General features: G+C 41.6%; 1 protein-coding gene across 7 annotated transcripts in view; it reads left to right on the plus strand.

Moving 5' to 3' along the window:
* Positions 1 to 19,672, plus strand: part of MOB3B (MOB kinase activator 3B) — a 103,546-nt gene that overhangs the window by 72,712 nt on the left and 11,162 nt on the right. For 5 of the 7 annotated variants that reach the window (XR_012621578.1, XR_012621579.1, XR_012621577.1 and 2 more), the window contains exons 4-5: positions 2,768 to 2,970; positions 3,825 to 4,070. Coding sequence is in view for 2 of the 7 variants with exons in the window: in XM_074812190.1 (XP_074668291.1) it covers positions 2,768 to 2,970 (203 nt within the window). In the remaining 5 variants the exon portion in view is untranslated. The remainder of the gene's footprint in view (positions 1 to 2,767; positions 2,971 to 3,824; positions 4,071 to 19,672) is intronic. The other 2 variants (XM_074812190.1, XM_074812192.1) reach the window with 1 other exon arrangement.

Consider the following 19,672-nt stretch of genomic DNA (forward strand, 5'->3'; position numbering starts at 1 on the left):
TTATAATCCAGGTGTTCAGCTAATTGCCTGGAGTTTTGATTCAAGTATTGCCAAGACATCTGTATGTATCATCATTTCCGTAGTTTAGCTATGTCACAAGTGGGATCCCCCAGGGATTGATACTGGGCCCAACCCTGTTTAGTATCTTCATAAGTGGTCTGGATGATGGGATCAAGTGTACCCTGATGAAATTTGCTGATGATACCAAACCAAGTAGGGAGGTGGACACTTTGGAAGGGAGACCCGCCCTGCAGGAAGACCTGGATAGGCTGGAAGAGTGGGCTAACAAGAACCTTATGAAGTTCAACAAGGCCAAGTGTAAGGTCTTGCATGTGGGAAAACATAATCCTGGAGTGCAGCACAAACTGGGATCTACCTGGCTGGAGAGAGGCTCTCTGGAAAGGGACTTGGGGGTCCTGGTGAACAACAAGCTCAACATGAGTGAACAGTGTGCTGCAGTGGCAAAGAAAGCCAGGAGGATGCTGGGCTGCATGGACAAGGTCATCACCAGCAGAGAAAAAGATGTCATTATCCCACTCTACTGAGCGCTTGTCAGGCCACACCTGGAATACTGTGTTCAGTTTTGGTCCCTGCTATACAAAAAAGATGTGGACAGGCTGGAGAGGGTCCAGAGGAGGGCCACAAAGATGATCAAAGGACTGGGAAGCCAGCGCATGAAGAAAGGCTGAGAGAACTGGGTTTGTTCACCCTTGAGAAGAGAAGGCTTAGGGGAGACCTTATCACCATGTTCCAGTATTTAAAGGGTGGCTACAAAGAAGATGGAGACACCCTTTGTACAAAGAGTCATGTGGAGAAGATAAGGGGTAATGGGTACAAGTTACTCCTGGGGAGATTCACATTGGACAAAAGAGGAAAATTTTCCACAATTTTTCACTGAAATAATCTCTGCAGGGAAGTGGTGGATTCCCCAACATTGGACACTGTTAAGATTCAGCTGTACGGGTGCAGGGTCATCTTCTCTAGGCCGTGCTTTTGCCAAGAAAGGCTGGACCAGATAATCCTTGAGGTCACTTCCAACCTGATATTCTTTGATTCTGTGATTCTGTGATGTCTTGCTTCATGACCTGAGCATTTAGGCCTCCTCCATGACCTTTGATATTAGCTTAGCATTGAGATGAATGGATGTGACAACCAAAAGCAAACGTTTCTTAAGGAGATAAAGTAGTTGTGCTTTGATAGATGTGGCTATTTCTCTGGGCCCCAGTTTTTACGTCAGGAGTAAGAAGGGCTGAACTGCATCTCTGAAGGTACTTCAAATTATATCAAGAGGATTTGCCTCTGATGAACCCAGTACAGACCAAAAAAAAACCAAAGACACCTTCCTACATTATCTGTGCCGCAGCAATAGCAAATGTAGATGCAGTTCAGGGATACACTGAGCAGAACACTTCTGCATGCTGATGTGCTTCCCCACTTGCATGCTGACAGGCACAGCAGTGTTCACATCTGCAGTGGATATACCCTGGTAGCTCCTTGGCCAGGGATTCCAAAATAAGGTGCATGTTTCCGTTGTTGGGACCCAGACTGATTACAGCCACAGTTGATAATTTATGTAATCTATAATCAAAAATCTGTTTTCAGTGTGGAAATTCTCACTGTATGTCCTCACGTCCTCCTCAGTGAAACTGGACAATTTGTCCATTAATTCACCACTCTTACGAGTGCAAACATTATTCAACAGGAGACTAAAATTTGAAAACTAGAAAGCTTGCAACAGTGTCAATTTAATGTCTCTGTCTTCTTTCTGCAAATAATAAATATTTTTCTTGTTGAGAGCATGAGCTGGGCTTTTAGGGAGTATGGGACTGGTTTGGTTTGAGGTTTTGGGTTTTTTTAAAAAGAAGCAATAAGTTACAGTTGCAGTTCAAATCTGACTAAAACATGAATTATAACTAAAAAATCAGGAGGATGTGCAACAAAGAAAAGTAGCAGTAGAGTTTCGAGCATGGCACTAGAATCATCATGTCCAAGGCACAATCATAGAAGGAGATGAACCCTTCAGCTTTTTGGGGCAGCTCAGTGGTACACAATGCCATGCACGATCAGTCTTTAATGAAGGATGGTTTTGAAGGGATTATTGGTGCCACATTGTGGATACCTGGCTGTTTACTTGCAAATGTTGCTTTTACTGCTGCTTTGGAGTCTCCAGCTGCAAAGTGGTGTAACTTCAAAGGTATTCTGGAAGAGTTGTTCCTGTGTGTCTTTAAGAGTTTTTCTATTAAAAGAGCAATCATAGTGGTACACATAACTGGAAAGAAGGTGAAAGCAAAGGGGTGGGTCCTTCAGTCAGTTATTTCAAATTCATCATTAAATTTGATGCTGTGAAATGCTGCTGTTGAATAAGATGAGCAGGAGAGTGTCTGTCACTTCTGGGATGAGCTCTGTCTGTATCAGTATGAGGAACATCCATCTCAGGATGTAAAGCCGTTGATGTCAATGGGACAGTGTGCACTGCAGTGAAAATCATGTTTCTGAACATTATAATACTCAATGTTTGTCCATTAAATTACTCAGGGAAAAAGGACCAGTACCTCTTGGTCTTGATCCATTAGAGTTGCTTAAGTATTTGTTTACCTTTGGAGCTAGCAGTCAGATAAATGTATGCATTAAGTGATCTTCTGGATTGGAAAGCAGGCCTAGGAAGTCATAATCTATTTTGCAATTACAAACTCACACTTTGCTCCAAAGCTGTTGTCTTGGGAGGATGACAGGATGGTTATGACAACCCTGCCTTCTCTATTCACAGGTGTTCCCTTTCCAAAGAACTTCCTTCAGATCTGCAAGAAGATACTGTGCCGGCTTTTTCGTGTGTTTGTTCACGTCTACATCCACCACTTTGACCGTATCATCCTCATGGGGGCTGAGGCTCACGTCAATACCTGTTACAAGCATTTTTATTACTTTGTGACAGAGCTCAACCTCATAGACCGCAAAGAACTAGAGCCTTTGGTAAGTGTGGGGTCTGGGGGAAAGGTCTACGAAATTTTCCTCCTACCTTCACTGAGCCTTTCCCACACTTGTTGCAGTGGGTTTCCTCTGGGCATAAAGGTCCATGGTTGGACACAGGCAGTTTAAAGGGATGAACTCTTGCCTCTGTCCATAGACCAATCCCATTTGCTGCAGTATTTGTGAGATGCTCAGTAGAAAAAGTGCAATGTATTTTGTATGGAAAAATACAAGGTGGGAAATACTGCCATACAAGGTGGGAAAATAGAAATTTATTTGTCTTCTGCTTCTTCCTGTACTATATATTTTATATATAATTTTATTCTGCCTTTTTTCACTGGTCAGTAACAGCATGGTACTCATAGCAATCACTTGAATGCCTGTGAAGGGAACAGTGGCCTATATAAAGGTGAATTGTTTTCTGTTTTTTTTAATCTTTAAGTAGGTGTTTTTGAAGGTACTGAGTGTGTTAGATCCAGAGCACACTCTGGATCTAAGTGAGATGGATGAGGTGAGACAGAGGTTCAGACAATTAGCAGTGTAACAAAACCAGACACTTCCTTTTGGACTGAAATAGATCAAAATTAAATTCGTTGTTTCCAAAAGTAAGGCTCCAGAAATGGAAACACTTTTGCTGTTACTTGCAAATGCAAATCAAATCAACATGTAAGCACAGAAGGAAAAGTAGGGCATAATTCAGAAAACAGTTTATGCACAAACCCCCACTTGTGGGCATTTAGCCAATTTAAAAGGGATCAGGGCAACATTTCTCCATGGGTCAGAATCTGGAAAATACTGTGTCGTAGAGCTTATTGATGAAGTGCTAGAACCACTGGGATTTATTTTTTTTTCCACAGAATCACAGAACAGCTGAGTTTGGCTGGCACCTATGGATATCATGTAGTCCAAATCCCTGCTCAAAGCAGTGTCACCTAGAGAGGGCTGCCCAGGACCACGTCATATTTTCAGTCGTTCCACATAAAGGCACGTTGCAAGGAGGTTTATAGCATAGTTGGTATGAAACACTTCTGAAACACTTCTGAAACACTTCTGTGGCAAAGTGATGTTTACCTGGATTTCTTCAGGAATTGGAGCTGTTGCAGGTGTGGTACATGTATATGCTTACGTTGATTGAAGGGAGAGACTGTAAGGTGAGACAAAATAGATGGTCTTGTTTTCAGCAGTTCACAAGGCCTCCTGAAAGACACTGTGTATCATATATATTGATAACTTGCAATGTATCTGTAGTTTCTTTCTAGATAGGAAAACTTAATATGCCACCTAATGTGTCCTAAGGGATAGAATAAGGCCCTGCAAAAGAGAATTTCCCTGCCAGGCTAGTGATCCTAGGTTAGCTGTGGCTGATAAATTCTGAGGATGTGTCACAAGCAAGATACAAGGCAGGGTATCTCAGAGGTAGGAGGAGATGCAATCTTAAGGCCGTTGCTAGATACTTGCTTGCTTTGGAATACAGAGAGCACAGAAATGATTTAATGCTGCAGCTGGTGGTTAGCAATATTCCTGCACTAAGCAGACAGACAAAGGACTGGGGCCAGTGTGGCGCAGGAGGTGGCCCAAGTCCAGCAGCAGAGCAAGCTAGGAATGCCTCCAGATGGTGTGTGCTTTCCGTTTGCATTCCAACATTGCCTCCCTTCACAAAATTATCCTTAGGATCATCATATGATGCAGTATGATTAACTTTGCTGAGATGCAGGTCTCCCAGAAAAATGTTTCGCCTGCACTGGGGAGGCACCATGTCAGCAAACTGACAAACCTCCAGCTGCTTTCATCTTCCTGTCCTTGACATGGGTGGGTGTCAGCAATGTGGAAATGCAGAAGAAAACCATATGTCTGTATTTTCATCTTCAGCTGGGCAGAGAGAAGGGAAGGAGTTGCCAAACAAAAGCAGACATTACAAATAATCTTGAATTTTAATGCTGTAGTTGAGGACAACCTGTGCCCTGTGAGGTTCACCATGGCAGGAAATGAGCCCACATTATCTCCCATAATTAGAAAATGGGCCAAGAGCTGATTAAATAAACAGACTGCCACATGCTTTAATAAACAGGAAGGCAACGGATTTATCAACATAAGTTCAAGAATGGAGAATAATTGGAGAAGCAGGCAGTAGATTAATAGTAATGTTAGCCTGCAGGACTTAAACTCTTTCTTTAAAATAGATTTTATGAGCCTTTTGCAATCCAGTGCAGCAGTTATAAAACCCAATTAAGCAGATGAGTACAAATAGGGTTCCCCTTTCCATTTGGGAGTTGCATAACTTGTCCTTTCTGCAATCAGAGAGGGGACTATAGTTTAAAATGCTGCATATCTTTCTCCCAGCCCCATCACTGTGTTAATTTGGGAGATCCCAAGTCTTTCGTAGAGCAGTTTTATGTGGGGACAAAAAAGGAAGCTGGCACAGTCACTGACCCCGCAGGTGGTCCTGAGGAAAAAACATGTCCAATTGGTTATTTGGGGGAAAAGAAGTCTGAAAGCATATCTGCCCTTTCCCGAAGCTAACAGGCAGACAAGAAAGACTGCACAGTGAGAGCTCTCAGAAGACCTTTAAGGTATGTCTCCATGGGGAGGCTATCAGGAAATAAGCTAAGATTTGAATTTTAAGATGTGGCATTGGCTTTGTGCTGGCTCCCTGTATGACCAGTTTATTTTCCACTGGCAGTAGTTCACTTTAATTCATTTCTGAGCCTCTTCCCATGGCCAAAACTATCTAGTGGAGTGGTGCCTATTAGCTCCATCCCACCCTCCCCCAGTGTTGGTGACTGCTTGTATAGGGTGCTTTAAACACTTCATCTAAATGTGCTTTTTAGTGAGAATCTTAATGCAGCTGCCTCAACACAGTAACTTACTGTTGAAACAGCAGCTCAGCTATGGCAAGTAATGCCCCTCTACTTCCTTCCTGTGATCCCTTTTCTCTAACAACAGATTTCATAGTGTGTAGGACTTAAGAAATGTGCCAGAGTACTTTATAAGCACATCACGAGCGAAACAGTCTTGGTGCAGGGAACTGTACTTAATTTATTGCCAGTTAACAAAATTTTTGATTACAGATCTGGCTATTGAGGAAAAAAACATAATTAAACAAAACACTTGGTGAAGAAACATCTTTCTTCCCCAGGCTCTAATTCAGTAAAAACTTCTCTTCCCCCCTTCCAGGTCTCAACTTACCTTGGTTTTGCTACACATTAACACTCAGCTACTCCTAATCCCTTTGGTGAGGTGAGGGGCAATGCAGAAGACCAGGGATGTGTGTACTGCTTGCTTCTTACTTGTTTTTCTCCACTCCAGCATGGGTTTACTGTGGGACACAGTCCCTCCATGGTGTCCATGCTCTGGTGTGGGTTGCCCATGACGCACAGTCCCTTCAAGGGTTTGCCTGCTCTGGCACAGGGCACTTGCTTCCAAGAGTACATCTCCAACCACATTCCCAACAGTACCACCAGCTGTGTGTCCTCTCCTCTTAGCAGCCGCTGCTTTCTTAAGTATCTGTGAGCAGAGGCACCATGTGCCTCTCTGACTGGTTGAAGTTTTGGCACGTGGTGGATTATTTGCAGCAGTTTCAGGAACAGCTGAAAGTAGCTGTGACTGGCACAGGGCAATTCATGGCCTCCCACCACAACAAGCCGCCTCCATGGCCCACTGCTACCAAACCCCTGACAGTTATGTCCAGTACAAAGCATTCTCTGCAAAGTAAGTGATATGCAATCTGTTGGTTAAAGCCTTGCTTTCTGTTTCCAGTTTTATTGTGGGTTTCTTGCCTATCTCTGGGATATAGCTCTCTTAATGAGTCTTCCCATGTGGAATATAAGAATATTTAGCATTTGACAGAAGTATTGTGAACCTGAACTCAACAGTGTTTGCAAAGTATTCTGATGACACAAAATAGGAGTTGTAGTAAGAGTAGAGTTTGCTCCTAGTTCAACTGCCTACCTTCAGCAGTAAGCTGAAGTAAGCTGTAAGCTTGACACATACAAAGGGAATGGGAAGACGAAAATTTCCTGAGTTCTTTAACTTGGTGTTTGTTGATTTGCTTTGCTGTTGCTTTAGGACTTCCATTGGTAGAAACGAGAAGCATGCAAGCACTATGCTGTCATGCTTTCTAGCTCTGTAGATTTCACATGAAACTAGCAGTCCATTAGTCCGGGCTCTGAACTACAGACCCAGACCCCTGTTCCCCTGCTGTCCCAGGGAAGATTTGGTATCTTCAGAACTGCTTTATAGAACACCTCATCTTTATTGCAGTGTTCTCAATATATGCAACTATGTACTCCATTCTCACTTGTGACAGGTGTAGCTCTTTGTAGATAAGATATAACCTGAGACCTGGTTTTAATATATCTTGCTGGGACAGGTCACTCATCAGCTTTTTTCTGTTTTTAAGGAATACAAGCTGCTGTATGCAAGGCAACATAATCCTTTACAAATAGTTCTTGATTTCTTTAGCTCAACACAGCATAAATCATAACAAATCTGTTTTTCCCTTAAAGAGAGCTAAGTACCTTCTTGATATGCATCACTTTCTATTACTTCCATCTCAGAAAAGAAAGGCTAACTCCAGGACTAAAGTACTGCTACAGGTAGAGCAGGTCCCCCCTAAAGGAATCTATGATTTCAAAGTGTCTTCTAGCAATGTGGCAGCACCAGGTCACAGAAGAAGTTTCTCTGGCATAAATAACATTGTTTCAAAGAAAAATAATTCAGCGCAAAGCATTTTGTCAGCTAACAGTTTGTTGGTGATGCAGCCTGTGTGTGTTGCAGTATCTTGTTTTGATTTCTAAATCTATGCATTTTAATTTGCCTGATCTCACTCTGCCTTGTGTTTGTCAGAGTTAAGTCAAAAAAAAAAAAAAAAGCCACCTAAAACTGTGGTGAGAGTTCAGTGTTAAATTTGGAGGTCTGAGCATGGTATAATTCACTTGAAGGACAAGGTTCCCAACATGCATTTATGGGTTTTTTTAAACTTGTGAGAGGTATGGACCTAGCTCTTTTTCTCACTGTTGCACATTACTCATTAACATAAATTATATCTCTAAAAGAGGAGTGATGGGAAAAAAAAAAAGGTATTTGGTCTTTTTGCTGTGCAAATGTGGGCAAGGTCATAGAGGGCCTGAGAATGTGTGCAGAACTTTGATATGTACTCTGAAACTTGTGTTATAATAAAAAAATCTAAGTGTCAAACCCAAGTATACTTCCATCTCTCCATGGCTACCTAGTTACAGAACTGTGGTCAGGTCACACACTCGTATTGTGCCAGGGAGCAGTGGGAAATGATACACAAGGAGGATCCATCCAAATAGGAAGCAATGATTCACGTGGTTTGAGTACATTTGCTTCTGTCACAGCTATTAGGGATTGTCAAATGCACAAACCTGTTTGCCAGAGGTACTAGTATATGCCATTTTTATACATTTCTCTGTTTAACCAATGTAGTGTCCTCTTATGGAACAAAGAGTACCTTCTGTGCTCTTTCAGAAATATCCAAAAATATATTGCAAACCAGTCAGATTCTCAGCAGATTCCTACTTAACTTTGGAAACTATTGATGGCAGTGAAATTTTCCTGTGAGGATGGGCAAAAAACAGCAGAATTTGGCCATCTGCTTTGCTCATTCTCATCTTTTTTTTGTAAGTCCCATCCTGTGAAAACTTTGATCTTTTTCTCAGAAGTCATTTTTTATAGAAATTTTGTTTATGAGAACAGGAAGTAATAATTACACTTGAATGAAGAAAAATAGAGAGGGATATTATTTACATGTGTTGTTCTGATAACTGTTAAGTTGCTGATTTCGTTTAGATGTGGAGACAATCAGCCACGTTAGCAAGTGGATAGCGTTGGGGCTGGAAGTAGTGGCAGGCAGTGGAGGTGAGTGTATAAAAATGGTGAAGCTGGTAATTGCCTCCATGAGGATAGAGTTCATCTGCAGGATAAGCAAAGACAGTAGGGTTTTCTTGCCTTATTCTCCATTATTTTCAGTGTAAAAGATTCCATTGACTTTACAGCATGATTGTCTTCGGATGACGTTTTCATCCAATATGTGAAGCTACTTAGAAGTAACCATCTAAATGTTGGGGTTTTTTCCCATCTCTGTAGAAAACTGAATGGAATTTCTAGTGCTTGTCCAGGCAGTCTACTAAGTAAAATGATGAGTGTTTAATACATTAACCTATCATTAAACTCTGTTCGGATGTTTGGGGTTTTTTTTCTTTTTTTTTCCTCACTCTCTTTTTTTCCCTTAGGAAGCAGTATTATGTATTATTTGCAAAAAGCTATTATAGTCTGGGTGACAGAAGATTTCAAAGTTAAATGTGTTCAGGAAATTACACAATGAGGTTTGTGTAATGACCATAACTCTACCTTCCTAAATTATATAATTCAGAGCTGCATTGATGCCCTGATGACACTGACATGAATCTGAGGCACCTTCTTTTCAGTCAGTGAAATTATTCCAGATTTTCAAAAAAAATTTGGAGAAAAATCTAGCCCCGCTATCACAGGTGGTATTTTCATGTGCTGTTTTTCCACCAACACTAGTATTACACAATATGCTGCTTTGTATGCTGCTGTAGGGTGCTCTGCACCCCATGGATGTATTAATTGACAGGTTTGTAGGCCTGTTTAGCAGAACAACCAAAATCTACATGGGAAGAGGAAGAATTATTTTTGTACTTACAGCCATTGTTTATGAAAAAACAGTGTTTCCATCTCCGAGCCTTTCAGCCAGTATCTTCCATAATCTATTTTAAAAAAAAAAAAAATCACTTAAGGTATAGTTCCACAATCATTTTAAGGCAAGATGAGTGCAGTCTGAAACCAGAAATGGTGATACTGTCCTTCCTGTCATTACTCACTGGATAGTCCTCTCTTCTCCCTTGTGTCAGAACAAGCCTTTTTGTTACCATAGTCAGATCCAGAGATGGATCAGCTGAGCACCTGATGCTCAGCCCAAACTGGTGGTTTTCTCAGAATCATTGAATGGTTTGGGTTAGAAGGGACCTTTAAAGGTCATCTAGTCCAACCCCCCTGCAGTGAGCAGGGACATCTTCAACTAGATCAGATTTCTGAGAGCCCCGTCCAGACTGGCCTTGAATGTTTCCAGGGATGAGGCACCCACCACTTCTGTGGGCAACCTGTTCCAGTGTTCAACCACTTTCACTGGAAAAAATGTCTTCCTTATATCTAGTCTGAATATACTCTTTTATTTTAAAACCACTACCCCCTGTCCTATCACTAGAGGTCCTACTAAAAAGTTTGTCCCCATCTTTCCTGTAGGCCGTTTAAGTACTGTAAGGCCTCTATAAGATCTCCCCAGAGCCTTCTTTTCTCTAGGCTGAACAATCCCAATTCTTTAAGCCTTTCCACATAGGAGAGGTGCTCCAGCCCTCTGATCATATTTGTGGCCTCCTCTGGACCCACTCCAAAATGTCCATGTCTTTCCTGTGCTGAGGATCCCAGAACTGAACACAGTACTGTAGGTGGGGTCTCACCAGAGCAGAATAGAGGGGCAGAGTCACCTCCCTCGACCTGCTGGCCATGCTTCTTTTGATGCAGCCCAAGATATGATTGGCTTTCTGTGCTGCAAGCATGCATTGCCAGCTCATATCCAAATTTTTATTCACCAGTATTCCCAGCTCCTTCTCTGCAGGGCTGCTCTTAATGTATTCATTGCCCATTTTGTTCTGATACTGGGGGTTGCCCCGACCCATGTGCAGGACCTTACACTTGGCCTTGTTGAACCTCATAAGGTTCACATGGGCCCACTTCTTGAGCTTGTCCAGGTCCCTCTGGATGGCATCCAGACCCTCAAGCGTATCAACTGCACCGCTCAGCTTGGTGTCATCTGGAAACTTGGTGGGGGTGCACTTGATCCCACTGTCTGTGTCACTGGTGAAGATACTAAACAGCACTTGGCTCCAGTACAGACCCCTGAGGGACACCACTCATCACTGGTCTCCATCCGGACATTGAGCCATTGACCACTACCCTCTGGATGTCACCATCCAACCAATTCCTCATCCACAGAACAGTCCATTCATCAAATCCATCTCTCTCCAATTTAGAGAGAAAGATGCTGTGGGGGACCATGCCAAAGGCCTTACAGAAGTCCAGATAGATGACATCCATAGCTCTTCCCTTGTCCACTGATGTAGTCACTCCATCATAGGAGGCCACTAGGTTGGTCAGGCAGGACTTGCCCTTGGTGAAGCCATGCTGGCTGTCTCAAATCACCTCCCTGTCCTCCATGGGACTTCACATAGCTTCTAGGAGTATCTGTTTCATGATCTTCCCAGGCACAGAGGTGAGGCTGACAGGCTGGTAGTTCCAGGGTCTTCCTTTCTACCCTTTTTAAAAATGGGTGCAATGTTTCCCTTTTTCCAGTCTCCAGGGACTTCACCTGACTGCTGTGACTTTTCAAATGTTGTGGAGAGTGGCTTGGCAGCTACATCAGCCAGTTGCCTCAGGACTCTGGGATGCATCTCGGCAGGTCCCATAGACTTTATATGTATATTCAGGTGCCTCAGGTGATCATGAACCTGATCTTCTCTTACAGTGGAGGGACTTTGCTCCCCCAGTCCCTGCCTTGCAGTCCATCCACTTGAGAGGTGTGGGGAGAGAGATTGCCAGTGAAGACTGAGGCAGAAAAACTGAGTTCCTCAGCCTTCTCCTCATCTGCTGTTGCTAGTTTGCCAGTTGTGTTCATCTGTGGATGTACACTTTCTTTGACCTTCCTTTTGTAGTGACATACCTGTGGAAGTCCTTATTCTTTGCATCCCTTGCCAAGTTCAGCTCCAGCCACACCTTGGCCTTCCTGACCCCATCCCAACACAACCAGGCAACATCCCTATACCCTTCCCAGGATACCTGTCCCTGCTTCCACTGCCTGTGCATTTCCTTCTTGCCCTTTAGTTTGACCAGCAGGTCTTGACTCATCCATGCCAGTCTCTTGTCTTTCTTCCCTGATCTCTTACACCTGGAGATTGAGAGCTCTTTAGCTGTATGGAAAGTGGCCTTAAGGGTCTGCCAGCTCTGTTCTGCTCCCTTGTCCCTGAGGGCCATTTCCCAGGGGGTCCTATTGACTAACTCCTTGAACAGCTGGAATTTTTGCCAGGTCACTTTCCTGTGCAGTTACACATAGCCTAATACTGGCACAAGACAGGTGGTGGAAACAAGGAGCTGGGGGAAACATGATGGTGCGACTGTCACTTTTGTGGCAGCCTGCACTTCTGATGATACAAACACAACCAAAAGTGTAGTCCTTCACTGTGTGCTGGAAGACTGAGTGTCCCTACCTTCACACAGGAGTTTGGGCTTGCAGCACTTGCTAGTGCTAGTCCTGCCAGGTGTTTTGGGAATCACACGGAAGTCAGGATACCAAATGAAGAAGTCTCTATTTTCACATGAGTTTCTCCAGGATGAGCTAATTAAAAGTACTGTAGACAGATGGTGCTCAGGAGAACACTTAAAGTTTCTCTTTCTTGTGTTTTGCTTTGCCAGGGCTACAGCAAGGCATAAATATCACTCCCCCAGCTCTGTCACTACTGTGCATGAGGCCCAAGTAGCTGCTGTTACACATCCAATTTTCTACAAACAGTACATCTTTTCACAAAATAATTAGCAGCTTTGTTGCATCTTTGTCTATACCACAAAAAATGTTTACTCATCAGGCAATTCTTTGCCAGAAATGCCATAGACATAGTAGAAATACCATAAACATAGCTCGTCTGGCACTAGCCCCATCCAGCACTCACAGTGGAAAAAGCTGTACTAGCAGGCTTAAAAAAACATGGCAAAGTATTGGCATTTTGACAAGGATACACTCAGATGAAGCACGGCTCAGTGAAACAAGATAATTCAATGAGACTTCTTTCTACAGACAAATTTTTCAAGCATGTATTTTAAAATAAAAGTATACCTTTCTTAGTTCACTTGATTTTTTTTCCAAATTATTGTTTTGTCTGCTGAGTTAATTTTTTATGTTTATGGTGAAAATGAGAATTTGTGCTTTTTTAATCCATTTTGTCCATATGTCCATTTACAATCTTCATGAAAGCAGTGATGGTACCCATAAATCAATAGACTGGGAAATATAAATTATCTGCCAGTCATCAGAGAACATTGAGCTCAAAAGTGGATGAGAACTAATTTCATTAAAGTCACTGTGTTCTTGTTATCACTGTCTATTATAGCTACCCAATTCTATTTTTATAATGCTGCTCATTGCCATGAATGTACAGCTCTTCAGATCCCTCTGAAGTGCCCTGTATTATAGCACATACAAGAAGCAAGACAACAATAATATTAACACACAGTTTTAAAGATATCTCTGGCTTTTTCTTGTTCTAGACTTCCCAGTGTGTTCTGCATGCTCTCTGGATGGCTAAAAGATTCACCCCTTTAGTTAGTGAACATGTAAGGTTTAATCTTGTTTAGAGTCATAGATACTGCTAATGCTCCAGAAGGATAACTGATCATTCTCTAATTAATCTGTCATTAACAGATTTTGACCCAAAAATCTACCAGTGAAGCTTCTGTATGAAAAACTTCTCTTTCTGCTTTCCTCATGCCTTGGGGCATTCCAAGAGAGACCTGGCAACCCCCTGTCACTCTGATAAGAACAGGCAAGCCCAACCCAAATAGCTCCTTCTGGAGACGCTGGCACCTACCTAGCTTTTCCATCCCTTCTCTGATGTGCTTTTGTCTCTCCTCTCATAAAATTGCACACCATATCCTCTACAACATGGAAATGACTACCAGCCTCTCTTAATATAAAATTCACTTGCTGAGTATTTACCAAGTGCCTTGTAGAAAACTGTGCCCAACAGTTGCATAGGCCAGTAGATGCAGAACTAATAACACAATATGCGTGTACATACAGATAACTGAGTCAGAGGTTGTTTACCTGTGTGTGTGTGTGTGTTCAGTGCCTCTCTTTAGGCATGTAATGTAGCCATGCAGGTATTCTAAAACTGTTCAAAAATTCAGGTACTTGTGCATTCACAAGTTGTTGCAAATCCTGATTTAGGATTCTGCTGACTACACCAATTTGTCATGGATGAGTAGAATGCACCTCACTCAAAAGAGAGAGGCAGCAGTATGTTTTACTGAGTTAGTTCAATAAGCTTGATGGAATTTAACAAAGTTTAACAGTAGTTTACCAAGGTTCAGTAAGTTTGATGGCAAGATTCACCTTATTAATTACTGCATGGAAGAAACATACAAAGGAAACTTGAATTAGAATGATTCACACAGAGACTGGAGACGGAAAGGGTAAGGGAGACCCTCCCACTGAGTCCCGAGGTTCAGAGTGGGCCCCCTTGCTTTCTAAACTCCTATGGAGCCTAGGTGTGGGTAGACCAAATCTTAGTCTCAGGCTTGGACCACAGTTTATGTCTAACGTAATTATCTATACAAAGTTTATAACAGTTAATACGGAATAGCTACATGGATTAGTAAAGTTTCATTAGTATTAATTCAGCATCTGTCAGTCACTTACCAAGGATCTGTTGCGAGTAAGGGATCTCTCCGGCTTGGGCAAGGAAGGATGTCTCAGGTAAGGAATCTCAAACCTTGAGAGGCGTCCCTGCTCAAGAGGAGAGTCACCAGGTGTGCAGTCCAGTTGCAGTTCTGGGAGAACTCAGATTGGACTCATCCAAAGATCTGTCCTTGGTAAAAGGTCTCTCTGCCTCAAGGAGCAACCCTGGGAGTTGTCCCAGCTCAAGGGAACGTCACTGCTGTGCAGTCATGCTGCCTAGCAGGGAGAGCTCAGAGAAGGCTCACTTAGGCAGTCGTATTTATGGAGTAAAGCAGTTGGCTTGTAGTAAAATTACATGTGATGGGAAAGGTATGTGCGAGACTCCTTGTACCCACAACTTTCTTTGTTCCTTGGTAAATGAGGCTTGGAAAAGCCACCTGCTATTCGTGTGCTAATGACATGATGGGTGTTCCAAGCTCATATGCATTGATGCTCACTGTGTCAGTCTGCTCCTTTGTGGGTTTCCTAGAGTTCTTGGCCCTGCTGTGGCTCAGGCCTTTGCCTCCTTTGGAGTCTGTACCAAACTACTGCTAGTTTGGGTAAGGGGTCAAATGCATCCATCACACAAGTACAATTCACAATATGAATTTATCTAATAATTTAGTTTTCCTACAAGGTTGTTGCTTATAGTTGCTTTAAATTTTGTTACTCATCACAAATTGGTAGTGACCTAGTACTTGATCAGGTGTTATCCAAAATTAGATAAATACTTGTTCAGCCAACTTTAAAGTGGGTATAATTTTCTTTCTTTTTTTTCCACCTAGTTGTTTGCTTTAGTAAAAGAGTCCCCATTCAGGCAAGGCTTGTCACTGCTGTCAACTAGCCAACAGTATTTTTTTCTTCCTTAAAAAAAAAGGGGAAAAAAAGAAACCAAGTATTCCCTGCCCCCAGTCCAGCTTTTCCACTTCAGGAAGATATGGTGATAATTTCCAACAGGGTTCCTTTTACACTGTACAATTGATGAGAATTTCTCAACAAGAAACCAGTGGTAGCTAAAAAAATGCCATCTTTTTCATCTCCTTCATTTCCTGCAATAAATTAGAGGGAAATGAGATCTCTAGGACTTAACATTGCTGAAAAACAGGATTCTGAACTTTGATGCTCAAAGAAAGCAGAGTCATAAGATGCACTGTGGTGCCAGAGTTTCTGAGTAAATAATTTTTGGCATGCATGTTTTTAATTACTATTTTTATAACATCAGCTTCTTTGCTTGCACTGAATGCAAGCACTCACTGCTGGGAACAGGAGGACAGAAGGACTTCCCTACTGACAATTTCCTGTGTGTCATCAACTCATCAGAGCTTTTGGAGTGGTTCCAGTTGGTGCTCTGGATTAACCTCTCTGCTGTCTTGTGCTTTGACACAATTATCTCTCTTTTGCATGTACTTAAGTACAGGTGTCTGTTGTTGGTGTGGAGTACATCACATAAGTCCTGTTTTAAAGTTTAGCTAATGAATGTAAATTATAGCCTGTTGAATGAAAAGGGCTTCTCCAAATTAATCCACATTTTAGTTTGCAATAAACAATACCATATTTGTACTTCAAAGAGATTATTAATACAAGATAAAAAGAGTTATAGTTAACAGTCCAGAATAAAGTGAGAACAGAACATTTTTGAAGAAGCTTATTCCTCCAAATGTCTTCAATTTTGCAAAACATTAAAAGAGCAGAAATTGCAAAATAGCATCCATCTGATACTTTTCCACTTTTCTTTTTTCTTTTTTTTTTTACAATGAACTCCTATGAGATTTCTAGACTACAAAAGACATGACACAAAAATTATTTTCCATAAGTATTTAATTCAATTTGATCTTCTGATGAGTTATTGTGAATCTTGCCTAGTCAGTAGGTTGTTGCTCTCTGCTAGCACAGTATGTGTGGGGAGTATCTGGCTTGGTTATAGCAACAAGGAGAAACAACAGAATAGAAAAAGGCAATTGTGGTTGCAAAACCACAGAAAATGACAGGTACCTTCCACGTCAGGTGTGATACAAAAAAGGAATTTGAAACTGTTTTCTTTATAATGGATACATAAGTGTTTCCTCTACTCTGCTCACATGTGAGCTTCCTGCACATGGACTTGCCCCTGTGTTTAAATTCTAAGCTGAGTCAGAGCCAAAATTGCTCCTTAGTAATCACAACGTGATACCTTACTCTCCTTGTTCTAGTATCTTGTAGCTGATGTGAATCAGAGTTGCAGTTCATGCCCAGTCAAGGAAAAACGCTGGAGAAGGCACTGTGGGTAGAATCAGAAAGTGACAAAACTGTTAATAGTTTAATCAAATAGGCTCTTCTGTCTATAATTTATATCGATCCATTTACACTAGTTCTTATACTGATTAGCAAAAGCGATCCTTGCTGATTGTCAGTGCTCTGTGTGGAAAGCACATGAACAGCAAGCAGAGACGGAAAAAAGCTTTTTCACCAGCTTTGAGAAGAGTGTGATGGGAACTCCTCCACCGTGGTTCCTGTAGTGCTTTTGGAAATGCTTTTGTCCTATCTTCATTAGCATCTCGACTGTTCTTATTACTATGGAGAGAACTACTGCTGTTCATCCTCTTCAAGGAAATATCATCTTCCCAGTTTACATGTATCCTGTGCTTCTCTGAATAATGTAGATCAGCTACCCTTACTAGACTGAAACAAGGAGGCAATCCACTGATTGAGTGTTGTCAGTCTTCACAAATAAAAGACTGTAAAAATAAACCCAACAGCAGCAAAACTTGAGATTTCCTAGAACTCAAAACAACCTGAAATTTTTGATAACTATTCAAAAAATACCTGTAATTTCCTTCCTGTGACACTTGATGGCTTAATCCAGTAGTCTAACTAGCATCAGAAGGCAATTATGAAGACGTTATTATGGATATGTTTCATGAAAGCTATTCTACCTAACTAAAAATACGTATTTTTATAATTTGAACAGTACTTGTGGAGTTACTCTTAGTTTTATTGAGTGTTGAATTGGGCTGTTATTACTCTTTCTAAACCCACGCGAATCAGACAACTGAGAAACAGCAAGTCCAATTTTTCTAATTGCCAAAAGAAAAAATCTAGTGCCACATGAACTTGACAGTTTTGTAAAAAAACGGGAAAGATGTATTTATTGTCCCAATTAAAGGGATCTATTAGTGTATAAAATTATTTACGTAAAATACCTAGTATATGCAACAAAACTGCCGTTTGTTTAGTAGAGAACTGACGTATCTCCTGATAAATTTTATCTCCTGCAGAATTTTTTACTAGAGATGATGGTACTGTTTGCTTATTCACGCTGCATGACCTCAGTGTCAAAAGCAGCACATTTAAAGTCCACTTAATAGGGTAAGATACACTAAAACCAACCACAGGACTTATTTTACTGTTAGAGAAGACAAAAACATGCAAGGTGAAAGTACCTCCTTGGAATATGATGCCTTTAAGCAAGTCAGTCATCCGAATGCATGTTCTGTGTATCTATCTGGATCTAACCCTACTGAGAGGTGCATTTTGCAGTGTAATTTCCTGATACTGTTCCCTATTGCAGTCAGTTGCTAACATGCCTTTGTCATCAGTGATAAGGGATTAAATTTGCAGGCAGGAGTATTATCTGTGTCCTGAAAACATCACCATACAGATTCAGAAGTAATCAACTAGGATTATTATCAGGCCACCCTTAGTTTCAAAGTAACAACCCTGAAGCCAAACAGATTGTAGGAGAGATTGAGGTAGCCCTGTGCATCATGGTAATTGAGACTCATTCAAATGGAAGACATCCTGAAACCTAACAAAGGAAATACCTAAATGATCGATATACCCATTGGATAGCAATTACAAGTTTTTTCTGTCAGTATACAGAGACAGGGGCAACTAAAGAAGTAGAGGAAATTTTTTTTAGTAACTTTGGATTAAACAATTTCTAAATGAAGATTCAAGGCATGTCTCTAACTAAAAATGCCAGAAAAAAGCAAGTTTTGCAAATGACTTAAATGTTACAAAGCTGGCTTCAGCCCTTCTATCCTGGTCAGTTAGCTGTCTGAATAAAGATTAGTTGTGCAGCACAGGATCTTAGATCGTATGATCTGTGCTGTTCCATAGTAAACAGCCTCTTCTGTGACCACGATACAAAGAGCTTTGTCCACATGGCGATTATTTGTCAATTGTTGAAATCTTTGTGAAGAGAACAAAAAAAGTCGCAGAAGTCATAGCCATTTGTGCTTTGAAGAACAGTATGTAAAATGTTCTTTCAAGCCTTTTGCTTCTTCATCTACTTATTCTGTGGTTCTGATTTGAACAAGACTACCGTGAACTGGCTCCATGGCTACATCACTGAGCCCCTGTGCGTATATATGGGATTTCCCTTGGATGTGGCTTGCTTTTCTGTCTGTGAGAGCAGAGAGGAGAAAGGTATGTCCCAGGGATACTTGTGACTGCTCCAGCAGACCTTCTAATCATGAACCACAGATCAGAAGGGTTGTTTGTGTATTGCCTTCCCGCCCAACACTGTGTATTTGTTCACAGGATGGTTACACAGATACTAAGTTCCTTAATCATAAGAATATGGTTAAGGCTGGACAGTGCTTTTTGGGGGGATTGTAGTGTTTGAGGACATGAGTACATGACAAACTACACATGGAATGTTGTTTCCTCTTAAATCAGTAAGTTTAGACAAGTGAATTGGGCATGGTGTCTGCTGCTGGTATCTCCTTGCTGTCAGCTACTTGGTCAGGTCTTCCAAGGGTGCCTTTGGGCAGGGTATCCCTGCCTATCAGGAAGTATTAAGTTTCCTCTATCCACTTCTCTGCTGAGTTACTTGTATCCACACCCTCCTCACAATGTTTAAAACAGTTGTCAAAGGGCTGAACCAAGCTGTTGTCACATCATCCTTGGAACTGACAGCTGGCAGTAGGAGGAGCTCAAGAGGGGGAATGGCAAGCCCCCTTGGCAGCGGTTTGGGGAACTGGAAGTGAGGGTGGGACACAGGCACTGAACGAGGATTCAAATCTTTAAAGCAGCCCTGATTTTAGTGAAGGTGAATATTGCATTTATTAATTTTTCTGGTGTTTTTATAAAATACTATTATTTATATTATTTACTCATGTCACTTCACCCATCAGCTTTTGCACAAGACAGACTGCAGACCTCTTGCTTCCATTAAATACTGGTACAGAGGTGATG

This window comes from Strix aluco, chromosome Z, assembly GCF_031877795.1.
Source record: "Strix aluco isolate bStrAlu1 chromosome Z, bStrAlu1.hap1, whole genome shotgun sequence".
NCBI classification, from domain to species: domain Eukaryota; kingdom Metazoa; phylum Chordata; class Aves; order Strigiformes; family Strigidae; genus Strix; species Strix aluco.